The sequence below is a fragment of the Prinia subflava genome, chromosome 9 (genome assembly GCF_021018805.1).
Source record: "Prinia subflava isolate CZ2003 ecotype Zambia chromosome 9, Cam_Psub_1.2, whole genome shotgun sequence".
Taxonomy (NCBI): Eukaryota; Metazoa; Chordata; class Aves; order Passeriformes; family Cisticolidae; genus Prinia; species Prinia subflava.
The window spans coordinates 9,054,945-9,070,640 of NC_086255.1; the positions used below are offsets into that span (position 1 = coordinate 9,054,945).

At 41.9% G+C, this 15,696-nt stretch overlaps 2 protein-coding genes across 8 annotated transcripts in view; one reads left to right on the forward strand and one right to left on the reverse strand.

The window, feature by feature from the left end:
- TECTB (tectorin beta) overlaps positions 1–7,806 on the reverse strand; it is a 44,863-nt gene extending 37,057 nt beyond the window's left edge. Inside the window, exon 1 of the mRNA XM_063405321.1 lies at positions 7,320–7,806. The gene's annotated coding sequence lies outside the window, so the exon portion shown is untranslated. The remainder of the gene's footprint in view (positions 1–7,319) is intronic.
- GPAM (glycerol-3-phosphate acyltransferase, mitochondrial) overlaps positions 1,171–15,696 on the forward strand; it is a 29,869-nt gene continuing 15,343 nt past the window's right edge. The window contains exons 1-9 of one of the 7 annotated variants that reach the window (XM_063405314.1): positions 1,171–1,328; positions 1,507–1,667; positions 3,085–3,215; positions 5,118–5,240; positions 8,173–8,246; positions 11,102–11,215; positions 12,445–12,594; positions 13,310–13,406; positions 14,410–14,546. In XM_063405314.1, the coding sequence (XP_063261384.1) occupies positions 3,114–3,215; positions 5,118–5,240; positions 8,173–8,246; positions 11,102–11,215; positions 12,445–12,594; positions 13,310–13,406; positions 14,410–14,546 (797 nt within the window). In that variant the 5' untranslated portion in view covers positions 1,171–1,328; positions 1,507–1,667; positions 3,085–3,113. Of the gene's footprint in view, positions 1,329–1,506; positions 1,668–3,084; positions 3,216–5,117; positions 5,241–8,172; positions 8,247–11,101; positions 11,216–12,444; positions 12,595–13,309; positions 13,407–14,409; positions 14,547–15,696 lie in introns of those variants that run through there. The other 6 variants (XM_063405318.1, XM_063405317.1, XM_063405319.1 and 3 more) reach the window with 6 other exon arrangements.

A 15,696-nucleotide genomic window follows, 5' to 3' on the forward strand; every position in this document is an offset into this window, starting at 1 on the left:
TATCTTATTGTATTTTTTAATTTGAAAATTAGGTGTCTTTTATTCCAACATTCACATTGCACCAAAATATTTTTCCCTACTCAAGGAGGAAAAATCAGACTCAAAATCCCTTCTGACCCACAAACTGCAGAATGCTTTGTAAACTATCAGCTCTAGTGGTATTCCCTGGAGGCACTCAGTTGTGGGAACTAGGGCAGCTCTCCTATGCATGCAGCAGTTACGTTTCCAGTCTATCACATCTTACGCATTTTCTTTTATGTGTGAAAGGCAGTTGTGATTCTTACAATTCTCATTTGTAATAATTTCAAAACAACATCTAGAAGGAAGACCTTAAGGGGAAAAGTAACACCTCATGCCACTTAAATCTCTAAGCAGAAGATTTGCATTAGTATAAACAGTCTCTTTTATTTTGCCCTTTTATTCCTGTATTGCACTACTGTGATTTGGACATTCAAAGAAGAAATGTAGGCACGAGCCTTCCTGCTGGGCTGTAACTCAAGCCACAGAAAAACTGTCTTTAAATAGCCCAAGAATGCCAAAGCCAAAAAATACTGTGGTCCTTGTTTGGTTATATGCAGCAATCTCAATCAACATTTACTTTTGCACTCAGTAAAAGGCAAACTGGCAGCGCTGCAAGGCCGGGCAGGCAGATCAATACCCGTCCCGAAATTTCCGCACTTGTTCTCAGCGGCAATTCGGAGTCGCCGCAAACCCATTAACACACAATTTCACATCACTTTTTCATCGTTTTCGTGTTTAGCAGCTCAGATTTGAGAGCTAAACAGCCGTGAGTCTCTCCGGGCTGGGGAGGGGGCGATGGAAGCGGCTGTTGAACCACGCGGCGGCTGCACCGGGGCCGGAGCGGCTGCGGGCAGGGCTGGGCATGGGCTGGGCACGGGCCCGCGGCGGTGCGGGGCTGTGAGGGCGGCAGGGCAGCGGCGGGGCCGCGGCCGGGCAGGGCCGCGCTGCGGGCCGGGCGGGCGCTCAGGAAGTCGCGTCAGGCGCGGCGCCGCTGCGAGCGCGGCGGGAGGGCTGGGGCAGCGCGGAGCCCGCGGTGAGTGCGGGCCGGGCCCGGCGTGCGGAGCGGTCCGGAGCAGAGAGGAGCGGAGCGGAGGGCACGGGGCAGGCGGGGCGGCGCGGGCCGGGCCCGCGGGCGGTGCTGCCCCCGGCGGCGGGGCGGGGCAGCGCAGCGGCTGCCGCGTGGCGGGAGGGGCGGTGCGGCCCCGGCAGCGCGGGCAGCCGGAGCGGCAGCGGCAGCCGCAGCGGCGGTGCGGGGGGCTCGGGCCGGCTGAGGGGCAGCGCGGGGCAGGCGGCGGGCGCGGGGCCAGGTGGGTGAAGGCAGCCTCGGGCGGCCCCGCGGAGCTCCGGGGGCCGGTGCCGGTGGGTGCCCGCGGCCGGCGCCCGCCCCTCGCGGCGGCCGGGGAGGCGCGGGGCGGCCCCTTGGCAGCGGCGGTGCCCGGGGCGCTGCGCAGCCCCAGCGCGCTGAGCCCGGGGTTTTATTTATAGCAGGTCTGGTGAGTGGCGGGGCTGGAGCCCGGAGCGCTGCCGAGGGAGCCGTGGTGAGCCCGGAGCGCTGCTGGAGCCCGCGGGGATGGCGGCGGCCGGCAGGTGAACAGCGCCAGCGCCGCAGCGGGGAGCGGGCGCTCGGGGGGCGGGCTGGCTCACAGGTAGGTGTGCGGCTCCTGCTGCTGCTGCTCCTCAAACGGGCTGTTAATTGCGTATTTTTAAAAGTTCATCCTTTGTATAAACCGGTGCAGCCAAGGTCACCTTGAGCACGAGGGGGACGCGTTTCGGTTCCAGCGTTTGAGGCTTCCAGGCTTTTTTTTTTATATATATATTTATTGGGAGGGTTAGATAGTAATTTGCCTGAGGACTAATTTAAATAAAAGGCGGATTGAGTGTAGGAGCCAGCATAGATAAAGGGCTGATTTAGGTTCTTCGGCTGTGCAAGGATATGCATGGTCTGCATGGTTATACTGGCTCAGACTCCAGTTTGTAGTGGGAGCTCTCTGCGTGCAGGTATTGCGGGATGGGCTTGGGGCAGCTCGGGGAAGGCACTAAGAAAGGCAAAAACGTTGGACTAAAGTTTTAGTTAAATGCACTAAAGTGCATCTTACTGTTCCAGATATTGCAGATACCGTGCTGGGTGGGAATCGTTTCATTCCTGATGGCCCACGGCTTGGCCATGGGAGAAGTTTCCTTGCGGTGACAGATGGGAGAGCAGGAATTGCCTCTTTATGGTTTCTCTTGGTGAAGATGCTGGGATTCCTATTTCAGTGGCTCTCAATAACAAAGCGATTTAATTTGTAGTCTTTTGCAAATACACTGTACAACTCTGAGTTGTTTTAGTATGTTTGCCCTTCCTTTTTTTCTTTGGCCAAGGGAGAAAACCGCAAAACTTCCATTTCAAAGTAATAATTCAGGTTTGGATTTCTTTGCTGCTCTTCAACCCCACAAGACAAAAATGTCACTTGTCAGCAGCGTGTTCACATTTAGAGGTGTGCTTTTTTATAGAGCACTCCTTCTTCCCAAGGAATTTGCAAACTGGTTCGACTACAGCTAGACCAGACACATAAAATAAACTGTGAGATAGGATTAGGTGAGAACATTAATGACAGTTTTTGTAGATCGTAGGTGTCCTTGAGAAGCAAATTATGAAAGAGCAAAGTCACAGAGTGCAAGAGAATAGTAAACTTATGAAAAGTGTCTGGCATGTGTATCCTTACGGCTGCAGGGTTTAAACCATGCAGTAAAGAACAGTGGAAAATTACAAAGGGACTATAAGTGACCTGTAAGGGGAGGAAGAGCAGGGAGGGAAAAGCATGCACAAAGTTGATTGGTGTGCTGTGTTCATGGAAGTCAAATGTGCTGGGGTTTTTAGCATATTCAAATCATGCCGACTTTTAGCTGCAAGGAAGTTTCTTTGGAACTGAACTTTTACTGAAGGGTGAAAAAATACCAGATTGCTAATGTATTGCTAGATGCCCATTACTGAAATTAGGTGTGTGTTTCTGTGCATGCATATAAATAAATGAATATACAGATAAAAGGAATGTATATAATGTACATGTTATTATTTTGCAGTTTGTGATCTTCAGTTCAATTCCTGTGTCATGGATGAAACTGCTTTGTCCCTTGGAACAATAGATGTTTCCTATTTGTCCACCTCAGCAGACTGCAGCATCAGTAGATGTAAGCATTCCAGTGAAGAGTGGGTAAGTAAAAATTGGGAATATTACTGGCTGTATTTATTTTATTATTTCCTCAAGTTGAAGGTGGACTTTTTATTGTTATGAAGAATGAAGATAAGGAATTATGTTTCTCATGCATGATAACAGTTTGGTTTTAATTTAACTTGAAGCGTAAGGAGGAAGCAACAGTTCAATTCCAAAGAATAATGTTGCTAGAAAAGAAAAATCCTGTCAAACTCCATTGATAGTCTTACAGTCTTCTTCTATAGCAGTAAATGTATAGAGTCCCATTCTGGAGTAGCCAAACAGAAAGTCAAATAGGAAGCTCTTTGCTCTGCTGGGTGATGTAGTTTAAAGTGTGCAGGTGAAAAGGAGCTTGATACTGAAGTTGCACAGTCATATAGGCATTAAAGCTGGAGCTTTCCATGCACTCCAAGAGGCAGAAAAAAATTGGTGGATATAAATAAGGAGGCTATTAAAAGTCTGTGTCCTCCATTGAGTGAGTCTTGGGATTTGGAGGGGACCAAGGAGGCAGTGAGCGGAGTGGCCTGGGTGGGGCCAAAAGAGCCACATGGGGACTGGAGTGGTGGTAGGTGGTTTAGTGTAGGTCAGGAGGGATTAGACATGGATCTGGAGAGGAGAAGTTGGAACTTGATACAGAAGAAGAATTGGAAACATGGTCAGAGTTGAGGGAAAGGGCAGATGTCTTGGCATCTGGGATATCTATCTAGCTAGATCAAAGTTCCATGGAACAGCAAGCCGCAGTAGCCAAGAGGTCTGCGAGGAGGTGGAATAAGGGCAGGCAAGACAGAAGAGTTAGAAAGCAGGTTTTGTAAAAAAAATCTGGAGTGGTATGTCAGGGGTTGGAGGCAAACAGAAGGAAGATGGCATTATTACAAAGTTGGTTTGTTTTGGAGTTAGCATTAAAGAAGGTGATGAAGGAGGGATTATGGCAGGCTTAGCATCTTGATACTTGTTTATTTCAGATGGAAGAGTTAGCCTTGGAATATTTGCCAGTTCATGCTGCTTGGCAAATGTGATATGTGCACAATTTAGTTTTAAAGCATATTCAGCATTGCTTTTGGACTTTCTGGGAGTTTCACAGTAGGCTGAATATGTGATGATCTGTATTTGTGTCTTCCAATGTTGGCTTTCCCCACTGCTCTGCCACTTAAAGAGTTCTATTTTAAAAAACATTTTGGGTTTGGTTTGTTTCTGTAACTTCTCTTTTGATAGTGGAAGTAACATTCAGTAAAATACGTGGTTTAAAAATGGGAACCCAGTTCTCATTCTCAGGTAAGCAATAATTCAGTAGATTTTAATGGAAAAAAACAAGGTCTTTGAAAATACACTTAAATAGAATTTTTGCATTATGTCCTAACATAGAGAATGAGTTCTGTGAATGCAGTCACACTGGATTTTTTTCTTCTCTAATCTTCAGATAGACAGTGTAACTTTGGAGAAGCACAGGGTTTCCTTTTTCATATCACTCTGCATGAAACTGCTGAAAGTGCCTACAGAGTCCATGGAGTTAATATTTTGGATACATGGAATCTTGTTGCAGTTTTACAGGGTGATATTCAGTTGAACCTTAAAATACCTTGCTCATATTGCAAGCACCCTGACATTATTGAGAATGTAGTGTTCTGTTAAATTCCTTCCATTTTCTCAGCTGGCAGTTTCTTTGGTGTTTGTTAATTACAGCTATCATTCCTTTTAAAATTTTGTGTGTCAGCCCATGCAGCAGGACTTAGATACGTAAGTTCAACGCTGAGATTTTGCTTTTTAAAAAAAAAATTGAAAAAAACTTTGGAAAAAACTGTAATTGAGGGGTAATTTTTTGTGTGTGTCTGGCAACTCCTCTTCCTCAAAGCTTTCCCATACACATATTTCTGCATATTCACACAGTGGTCTTTTGTTCTGCAGGGAGAGTGTAACTCTCGTCCCACTCTGTTCCGATCTGCCACTTTAAGATGGAAGGAGGCTCTGCTGAGCAGGAAAAGGCCGTTTGTGGGACGATGCTGCTATGTATGCACTCCCCAGAGCCGGGTAAGGGGATTAGGGAATGGATTATGTTTGACAATAATGCATAGTTGGAGCCTAATGAAGTTGCTGCAGTTTCCTTGCTTTCAGAATTAAGGTCACAATGTTTTTAGATCATAAAGTGCTGTAGTTTTTCACTGTTCGTGGTTACTTTAAATTGGCATGGAGTTAAAGGATGGCACACACCTGTTTTGATGCTCAGTCTCCCATCTCTCAGTGCAGACTTAGTCCTTGCACAAAACTCTCCAGCTCCCCAGAATTATTAGGAAATGGGATAGCAAAATTATCTGCTATTTTAAATTAATAATGTAAATTTGGAGCACATCAAAAGTTGAAAGTTTGCTTTTAGGACACTTTAATTCTCTATCCACAGGATAAATACAGTCTGGAAGCTAAGCAGTTTGCTGCCTTTCCAGCTTGCTCACTCCTTTACTTGAGAGAACAAGTTAATTTTCTACACCTGGCTGATTCCTTGCCTCTCTGCCCAGCCTGGAAACAAGGACTGCCAGTTGTGATAGTAGGGATATTTGTCTGCTGGGAACAGTGTCAAGATGGTAGCTCTGGAGAGATTGTGCAAGCTGATTTAAAATGTGAACTTTATTGAACTGCGTTGGGCAGGCTTTCTGTAAGCTCAAGATGCAAAAGGGCACAATACAGTTTGCAACCAGTTCATCATGTAATTTGCCTATGTGTACACCCTGGGCTTTAGATTGTACTCAGTTACACCTTCATTGGCTGGGCTAGAGGGAAAATTTGCTTCTCTCTTTGACCAAAGAGAAGTTATTTCACTCTGTTCCTCTGCCAGAAAAGAAAATTGCAGCAATGACATACAAACGTGGTATACAAATCCAGACATACTGTGGAGGCTGTGTATGATCTGGACAAGACAAACAATTAGATAAACTGAGGCTATTTCAAACTGACAAGTCAAGCATTTTGACTTACAAAAAGGTGTGTGTGAATTCTCAGCTTACAGCTTTATACATTGAGTAATTAGCCTGTTAGTAATTAGGCTGTTCCTCTCAAACTGGGAATTATGCTTTAAAAATAAAACTCTTGTTCTGTATTTTGTCCATTTAATAGGAGACTAATTAACTATCCTGAGATCCCACTTAAGGGGTATGACCTATTAAGCCCTTTGTTGCCTTCTGTAAGGAAAAAAAAATACCATCCTTGCAGAGACAGTAACAAAGATAATCCTCTCATTAGGTTCCAAATACTTTTTTTTGGGCTGCCTTTTTCATTATTTTTCTTAAGGGAAAGGAATGAATGATGCAAGTTTCCTGTGTGCTGACCAAAGGAACAACTTGCCAATGTTGAGAGTGGGAAGTCTTGCTTCTCCCTCCTGTTTTTCTTCCTGCTCTCCTGAGGGCTGATCAAGTTCACTTACCAAGCAGAAAACCACCTGCTTCATTCATTTAGTTTTTTGTCTTGTCTGCATGAAGTTGGGACATTAAAGGGTGTAATAAATGCTAGAGGTGCTGTAAGTTAGAGGAGAGGTGTAGCAATCAGCAGGAAAGGCCAGGATGTGGTGGTGGGAGCTGGGCTTCTTCTTTGTGCCAGCAGGGAGATCCTGCATGGGCTCAGTTGGTCTCACAGAGCCACATGCTCTGCCTGACACAGGATTGGAGAGGAGTTAAATAAGGAAAAGCTAAAATAGGACAGTACCACTGCAGGATGAGTTTCTAGTGAGGTTTAACCTGACGCTTAGAGCGCTGGTATAGACAGGTAGAGACTGGCATTCAGTGATACTTTGTTGCTCATTGTTTGGGAGACCAGGAACAAGTCGTTTTGCTTCTGTTAGTCAGAACATGTCAGAATAATCTTTATCAGCTGATAAGATCCACAAAAAATCACAGTGTGTAGTGAAAGAAATTAGTGCAACATTGAAGTTTCCTCTTAAGACCTTAGAGCAACAATTGGTTGATTGTACAGCACAGTTGAGCTTCAGCAGGGAGCAGAATACTCTGCTCTCACTGTAGCAAATAATTTCTACCTGATTTGCAAATAACATAGGACAGTCATATATTTTAATTTTGTGGCAAATGGTGTGTCCTAAACAAAACACAAACAAATGACTCTTACCTGATTCCCACTGCAGAATTGGTGGTGAGGCTGTTTTGCAGCTCTGCTGTTGCTGGTGACCATCTTTCTCCTTTGCTGTCCTTTTTTTTGTCTTCTTTGACATTTACAGTTCCAGTAGTTTTAGCTGTAGTTCACTGTTGGCAAGATACCAATTTTATAATTAGATATCATTTGGGTAGAAAGAAATCAGCCTCTTGGTCAAGGTATTCACTTGGACTCTGGAAGAGCAGAATTTAGGTCTTCCTGCTAAGGAGTATTGTGGAAGTGCTCCTAAACTCATCCCAGTTAATTCCTTGGCATGTGGAGCCTGTACCAAGGCTCTACAAGGCTGGACTGAGTTTGTTGTTCAGGCAGAGCAGGAATGTGGAGATTTGCCACCTAACCATGGATGGATATCCTGACCCTTGGGCTGTTGTTACATGATGCTTGCTCTGCTGGCAAGCTGGGTGCTGCAGACTGAGCGTCAAATGCTCGTGGTTGCACTAATGCCCAGTGTGGCTTAATAAAGTTCTGTCTCAAAGCTGAGTTCTCTGTTATGGCAAGTCCTGGTTTATATTACATCAGAATCTGATGTAATGTTGTGGCTTGAAGAGTGTAACCAGTATAACCACACAGTAAAGCCTAGAGAATGCTTTGAAAGTATTGGACTTGGGAATAGTGAGTTGAATTCCATTTTCATTTTAGAAGTTTGTATACTCTATAGGCATGTTCAACACCTCTCTGGTTTTGGCTTTGAGTAGAGTACAAATGAAAAACATTGCATTGTCCTATATGTTATGATGAATGTAGCAGACAAAGCTATTTTTATATAATGAAATAGTCCATCAATCTTTTCTTTTTCTTGGTTTCACAGGATAACTTCTTCAATTCTAGTATTCCTTCTTTGGGTCTACGTAATGTCATATACATCAATGAAACACACACAAGGTAATGCAGCAAGTGTTTCTTTTGCTTTTAGAATTCAAAGTGTTCTGTTTTTATGAGAGAGAAATCTCTGTTATGGTCTGGTGTGATTTGATGTATATTGTGGTCCTAAAATGCAGAAATTTGGTGCTGACTTCAGTAACATTAAATCTGGCTGTGTGTATTTGGGAACTGACAAAGTCCTTTGGGGTTATAGACAAGGAGTATAGGGGTCAAACCTGTCTCACAAAAACCTAGAATTTTTTCACAGAAAGATTCTTTCTCCTTTTGTGCAAATGGCAGCATCTGTAGCATAATATTGAGGGGACTCAATTTATTCCCTCATGCAGAATGACTTCAGGCTGCACTTTAATTCACTGAGCAGATCTGGCTCACAGTTTAGACGTTGGCTATTGCCACTTAGGCAATTAAGCCTGAAAATGTCTTATGAATCTGTCTCTTCTCTGCCTTAGTGGCAGAGTGCAGCATCTGAAAAGTACGGTATAAATGAAAAAAAAAAATCTAAAAAATGAAGATGTGACTTTGCACTATTAGAATCATATTTTATGTGCTGGGATGAAGATACTGTAATTGCACAAAAATATTCTGTTCTTTGGAAAGTTAATAATGCTTGCTAAGTTTTTTTTTTTTTACAGTAATCATTAGCATAAGTATGTCCTGCAGTGTTTGTTGAAGAGTCAGAGTAAAGAAAGAGAGGCCAGCAGCCTGAAAGAAATGAGCCAAAGTGTCTGAGTGAAAGAAAGGCAGCATTGTGTGTGCTTGAGAGGGAGAAAGCTAATGTTAGAGGCTGTTCTTTATTAAATTTGAATTAATTATAGTTTTTTTAAGAGTTGAGCTTGTACTTTAGAATACAGAAAAAATAACAGAAATACTGTTTAACTTTTTTGAAATTAGTTTTGAAAGTCTAATGTTTGAAGTTACTTGAATTGGAATTATAAGAAGAAAAAATATGGGTTACTGAATTATTCTGAAATAAATGCATTTAGCTCAGAATAGTGAGAAATACAATGTCATTATAGTGTGAAAATTGTGTCATTGTAGTGTGAAAATGGACAATTTTAATGAAGTTCTGAGATCTCATGGGGCTACATAGTCACAGTTTTCTGCCCTTAGAAAGCAAGAGGGGCTCTCTTTAACTGCCAGCATGCTGTAACTGTGTTGACAGCCTTTATCTGAGGTACAGCTGCCAGTTTTAAATGTCTCTTGACTGGTTCGTTTCTGTCATTTCTGTCTTCTCTCATTGCTACATGATCAGAAAACAGGGTTTTCCAATTAAATTACATTATGTCTAAGCTGTAAAATGAGGGTAGAAGCATTCATACCTTGACAGATCCCTGCAAACAGCTGTGTGCTGTTCTGATAGGTTCACAGTTAACAAAAAATATTGTCCGAAGGAAGCATCTTTGCTTTCTAGAAAAATCATTAATGCTCTCAGACTCCAAGAGGGATAAAGGAAAAAAAAACAATTAAAACAGAGTTACCAGTCTTCTTCTCTGATGGCACAAATAGCTGGTCTGAATATTTGTGTAATCACTCCGTGCCACTCTGTGCCCATGGCTGGTGCATGTGCCCCCATCTTAGTTACAGTGCACTCAAGGGCTTTGGCTTTTTGCAGTGTAAGGTTGTGTCTCATCTTTCCTGGCTGTTTTTAACACATGTATAAATGTACTGAAATGTGGTAGGGAGCTTTAACAGCCAAGATCAGAAACTCGAGTGGTGACAACGGGTGAGACGTTGGTGGCGCTCCAGCATGGAAACCACCGTGACCTTTGTCACCCACGGTTCAGTTTGGGACACTCAGTGGAGCAGCAGCCAGGCAGTGCACCAGCAGACCTCAGGACAGGGGTTCTGCATAAAACTTACTGCTCTGGGCCTAGGAATTGCCAGAAGTTAATTTTTCCTCCAGTTGTTAATTCTGCCCCATCACGTCAGCTCTGCTGTTTGGGGATCCCAGATGTTTGGTTTGCTAAGTGGTGGCTTGGCCACTGCTGGCCTGGTAAATGAGGGAGGTGATGAGAAGAATAGTGATGAATATCCACTGTGGAGGATGGATGGGTTGTAAGCCATTCCTTGTCACATGCATCTTCCGTGATGTTTGATATTCCAAATAACATCATCTCAGGTGATTTCTGCTTGTATGATTGAGAAAGTCGAGGACAGGGTTAATTTAAAAAGAAGAGATTGTCTTTACAAGTTACTTAAACACTTGAATTTGTAGTGAGATTTACTGATTATTTTATGCTCTTGCTAAAACTTTGCTAGGAGAAGGTATGGAGAAGACACGTAGGACTGAGTGTTTGAAAACACTATAAAGGAAGAAAAGCTAACTAAAAAAGTGAGTTTAGTTTTGGTGGCTAATGCAAACATATTTTCAGAAGTGTTTGTGAGAGTTTACCCTGCGCTTACGTGAGCAGCTTTCCCAAGAGGACTTGGTGTTCCTTGAAGTTGACCCACCTCTTAGCTGGGCATTTACTTTCCTCAGTGGAAAGGGGCCCCAAACTGGAAATAAACACTGTCACTTCTTTTGGCCTCGGTGAGCTGGCGAGTTTGTTCCAGGGGCAGACAAAATGTACATGCTGGTTTGCTCGCCACGTTCCTGTGACTCTGTGGATGTTTTAAGGCCAGTGTCACCCTGAGTTGAAGGGATGCAGACCCTAGCTGGCTCAGATGTTCTGTGCTATGTATCAGTTGTTTCATCCATAACATGAAGATATTGGCAATTTACTAGAAGATACAGAAATTGATAAAATTTGACTTGCCTTTGCTTCCTAATTGTATTTTTAGTTGTTTTTATTGCTATTTTTTTGGCAGCAAAATATTTTGAGGCTCACACTGAAATACCCTTCATGTTTTTGTAGGTTCAGAGGGTGGCTTGCGAGACGCTTTTGTTATGTCCTTTTTGTGCAAGAGAGGGATGTTCATAAGGGCATGTTTGCCAAGAATCTGACAGAAAATGTGCTGAATAGCAGCAGGTAAGACAATGCAAAATGAACTACTTTTTAAATTATTAGTACATTAAAATATGCCTTAATTTACAAACTGCAAGTTTTGAAAGTCAGACTGTTTAAAATACTAGAAGGTGAAGTATCTTTAGCACAGCCGTTTTGGAATGTAGCTTGCAATTTCTGTTGAAATAGTAAAAGGGGAGTTTAAGGATTACAGTTCTCTAAATGAATGGTGTGTAGTGGGGGAACAGCAGACAGTGCACAGAAAAAATAAATTGGTACATGAGAGCTCTTCAAACTTCTATTTATCTAATTCATGTAAATCATTACCACTGAAGTCATGCTGCAGTCATTCAGAAATTGTCAGTGTTTCAGAAATAATAGGAAAGCAGCATTTTGGAGTACCCTGAGTGTACAATAGAAGAGTGCAGCAAAATAGGAAAAGGCTGCAGAATGGAGTACCCAGCCTTGTCTTTGTAGAGCTTGTTTTCTGTTTCATATGCCTCATTTTAAATGGCATCTTGAGCCTCTGGTCAGCTGTTCACATATCAGTTTTCCTTGGACACAAAGAAATTCAACCACATGCTTGCTCCCTGAGGCTGCTTTTGTCAGAGGGCACACACTGCCTACATTAACATTCCTAATTCTCCTGAATTTTTAAAGCTTGAGTCCCATCTGAAGATGATAGTGTTGCTTTTGAAAAGTAAAGCAGACTGCATAGTGCTACAGTCATGGTGTGTTGAAGCCATTTACTGTCTCTTGGGGATGTTTTAAAGGGAGAAAATAGCCCTTATAAGATTTTGTTATACTTAGTAAACCTGAAAATTCAAGGGCAACAATAATCTAGAAGTTCAAAATAACAAATGCATAAATCTATCTAATGAGGTAAGTGAAATTGCTGTGGCAGGAAAAAGAAAACATTAACAAAAATGAGATTGAAAAATCAGAGGGATCAGGTGCAACTTTATTAACCATATCAGAAAATTGGCAGTCACTTAACGTTAGTACCTGTGAACTGTGTACATACTGTTTCATGTAGTCACCTTTGAGCCCATTCAATCACCACCTGCCTCTTAAATTAGAGCCTATAAAACTGAATAAATTCAATGTATTTGGAGTACACAACAGTTCGGTGTGGATGCTTTTTATATTTGCAAGTTACTTCTGTAGTGATGCATAGCTCATTCTGAGCTGTTGTTTCTGTGTCTTGGACTCTTCTGTTCTTCTGTCTCATAAACTTTACTTTTTAATGTTAGGGTCCAGAAGGCCATTGTAGATGAAGCTTCTGAACCAAGTACTCCAGGGAGTTTTGTTCAGGCAGATCCTAAAGCTATCAACAAAGTGAAGAAAAAAGCTAGGAAAATTCTCCAGGAAATGGTAGCAAATGTGTCACCTGCTTTAATCAGGTAAGAGAAATGTCTCATCAGTATTGTCAGTGAGTGGAAGGATGGACAAGCTCTTTCTGCATAATACCAGCAGAACTTGTAACACATGATGCAGAAATAATGAGTATTCTAAAAATATATAATTCATTAAAAAACCCTTTTCAATGTTAGCTAATGAAATAGTAGTTATTTTTCATTTGCAGATGCAGTAGAAATCCTCTGCCTCTCCAAGGAATATATCTTGTGATAAGATTCAATACAAACTTTTCCTTTTCTCCCAAAACTAGTTTTGGTGCTAATGCTTAGTCCAATATTGGCATCATTTGTTGTTTCAGGCTCATATGGGCAAGAGCAGCTATCTGCAGCATCAGAGACTAAAAGACAAATTTTCATTAGCCTATTCAATACTATAATTTGTAGATATAAATATCTCAGGAAGAGTCTTATTTTAGATCCTATGGTGTCTGCATTTACTACTAAGGATGATTTTGTCTCTGTCATGTTCCTAGTTCACTGCCTTCACTGAGGCTGATACAGGATTCGTGTCGTAACTGCAGGAGACTGAAATATGGCTACTAACCATAGGCAAAACCTTGTTTAACAGTTGGATTTCAAAGTAATTTTGTTTGAATATAAATTATCAGATGAACTGGCTTTACCTTTAGTCATACAGAAGCAATATAAAACAGAGGCAGGAATAAATGAAGCTTTTTGAGTTGTGTTTGTTTTTCCTTAGGTTAACTGGCTGGGTGTTACTGAAGTTGTTTAACAGCTTCTTCTGGAATATCCAGATCCACAGAGGTCAAATAGAAATGGTCAAAGCAGCAACAGAGGTAAGGAGAGTGGGCAAATCCACTAAATTAGATTTCTGAAGTAGTTTCTAATGATGTTTGCAGCACTTCTCTTTTTGTGAGAATTTTGCTAAGTCTGTATGAAATGTGATTGTTGGTAGAACTGTTTTATATCTGAAATACAAGAAGAACACTATGAAATAGTGCTCTTAATTAAATATATGCTCCCAGAGTTGTGTAACCTGAAATACTGTGTGAACTCTGGGTTTACCTTTGATTCAGGATCAAATTTTAACTATCAGGCTGAATTATTATCTGAGATAACTTGCATCCAACATAATTTCTGGTTTTTTTGAGCTGAGGCAGCCAGAAATAAATTAGTAAATCTAGTCAGGATTTTTCACTTTGATTTGGAATAAAAACTTCTAAAAAAAAGTTTCCTATTTCTTACTAGCAAGCTGTTTCCAGTTTTTCAATATTTTTTGAAATTGGTCAAAGAAACTCCTAAATGCTACCATTCTGTTTACACTCAAATGAATGAACTCTTCTTGCAAGATTTACCTTAGAAATACTGATTAGATAAATTCAACAAATAAAAAAATTCCTGTTGTTTTCTGGGATTTTTTGAATAGTGTGTTTGGGAATCCCACTATTCATAAATCCTTGCTAATATCTAATGGTAATACCAGTACTTTGGTGATAGTGAAGATTTTTCCACATCCCTTTAATTGCTTGATTAGTGTCTCAACAGTGTGAGTCTGGAGAAACTGGGAGTATTAATCATTGTTAATGTAATGGATACAATTGAAAACTGAATGTAGTCCATGAAAACTAAGACTATGGACAAGTTAACTAAAATGATCTCTAAATTGTCCCAGCTGAAGGAAAACCAGGAGTAAACAAACTCCATTACGGTAACTGGAAAATCCCATCCTTTCAGCTAAGATGATGCTAGCAATCTCAACAGTGGGTTTAAGAAAAGGAGTAATATTCCATGTTTCTTACCAACTGACTTGTTTCTTTTTTCCTTCTCTCTCCACCATAGATGAATTTGCCTCTTATCTTTTTGCCTGTTCACAAATCCCACATTGACTACCTGCTTCTTACATTCATTCTTTTCTGCCATAACATCAAAGCACCCTACATAGCTGCAGGAAACAATCTCAACATCCCCATCTTCAGGTAATAACCTCTACTTATTTGAGAAAAGACTGAGGTGGTGGGATCTGACCTATTGCACAGAATATCCAAGTGTAAAATTATCTGACTGTTACTGGGCCATCATGTAGAACTTCTTTGGTTCCTATGACATGTTCAGAGAGGGAGTGGGACAACATCCTTCTGAGAAGCTCTGTTACAACCTTAGAAGGAGGAAAGGAGAAAGGATACTCCTTTTTTGAGTCTCAAAGTGGTAAGGTGACTAAGGAGAGATGGCATGGGAGAAAGAGTTGTGAATGGACAGCTCTTCATGCAGTTTAATGAGCTGCCTAATGGGTGAATAATACTTTGTGCAAAAGTATTCCACTTGGGTCTGTTTTTAAATGATATTTCTGGTGGCTGAAGAACCTGAGGTATTTTAAGTAATATTTTGCCATTGAGACATAATTTGGGCATATTTGATATCTAAAAAACCACTGGATATTATAGGAAATGAGGATGAAAGAAGGGGAATGCCTTGACTTGGGGGGTGTCTTATACCTATAGGTGCTGGTCTGTAATAATCCCAGTGAAAAAGGCATTCATATAAATTATCAATTAAAATGCTAGTTCTTAGGGCCAGCAGAATAAAGAGGGTTTAGAACAGGTGATCTAACATTACTTTAGGCACTGTGCACCCCGAGTTCTGTAGCATTAGCAGGCCCATGACCCACACATAGCGCTCTGTCTGCAGAAAGGGGTACTCCTGTTGGTCTTTGGAGCCAGTAAAGGATTTTCTTGCAAGAAAACAACCCTATTTATTATTGCTTCTGTCAAGCAGAAGGGATGTCCTCATGAGAACTTCTTCCTACCATGAGATAAACGCAGGACCATGCAGGTGGTGTAATTGCTGGTGCCAAGTGGGAGCTGCCTGCTGATTGCTGTGTTAAAATCAGCTGGCTGGGCTGGTTCTGCAGCTGAGGGGAGTGTGCAGCACACCACGGGCATGCAGGCCATGCAGTCTGCAGCACAGCACAGACTGGGGCAGCTCAGGTTAACCTACGTGGGTCAGCAGCATCTCAGTGTGCAAGAATCTCCTGCTCAGTGGCCTTCAAGGCAGTGAAATGGAGCAGGACAGTGTAAAGAAACCTGTTCATAAGTGAAATAGAGACATATTTGTGTAGTCCCCTCATGT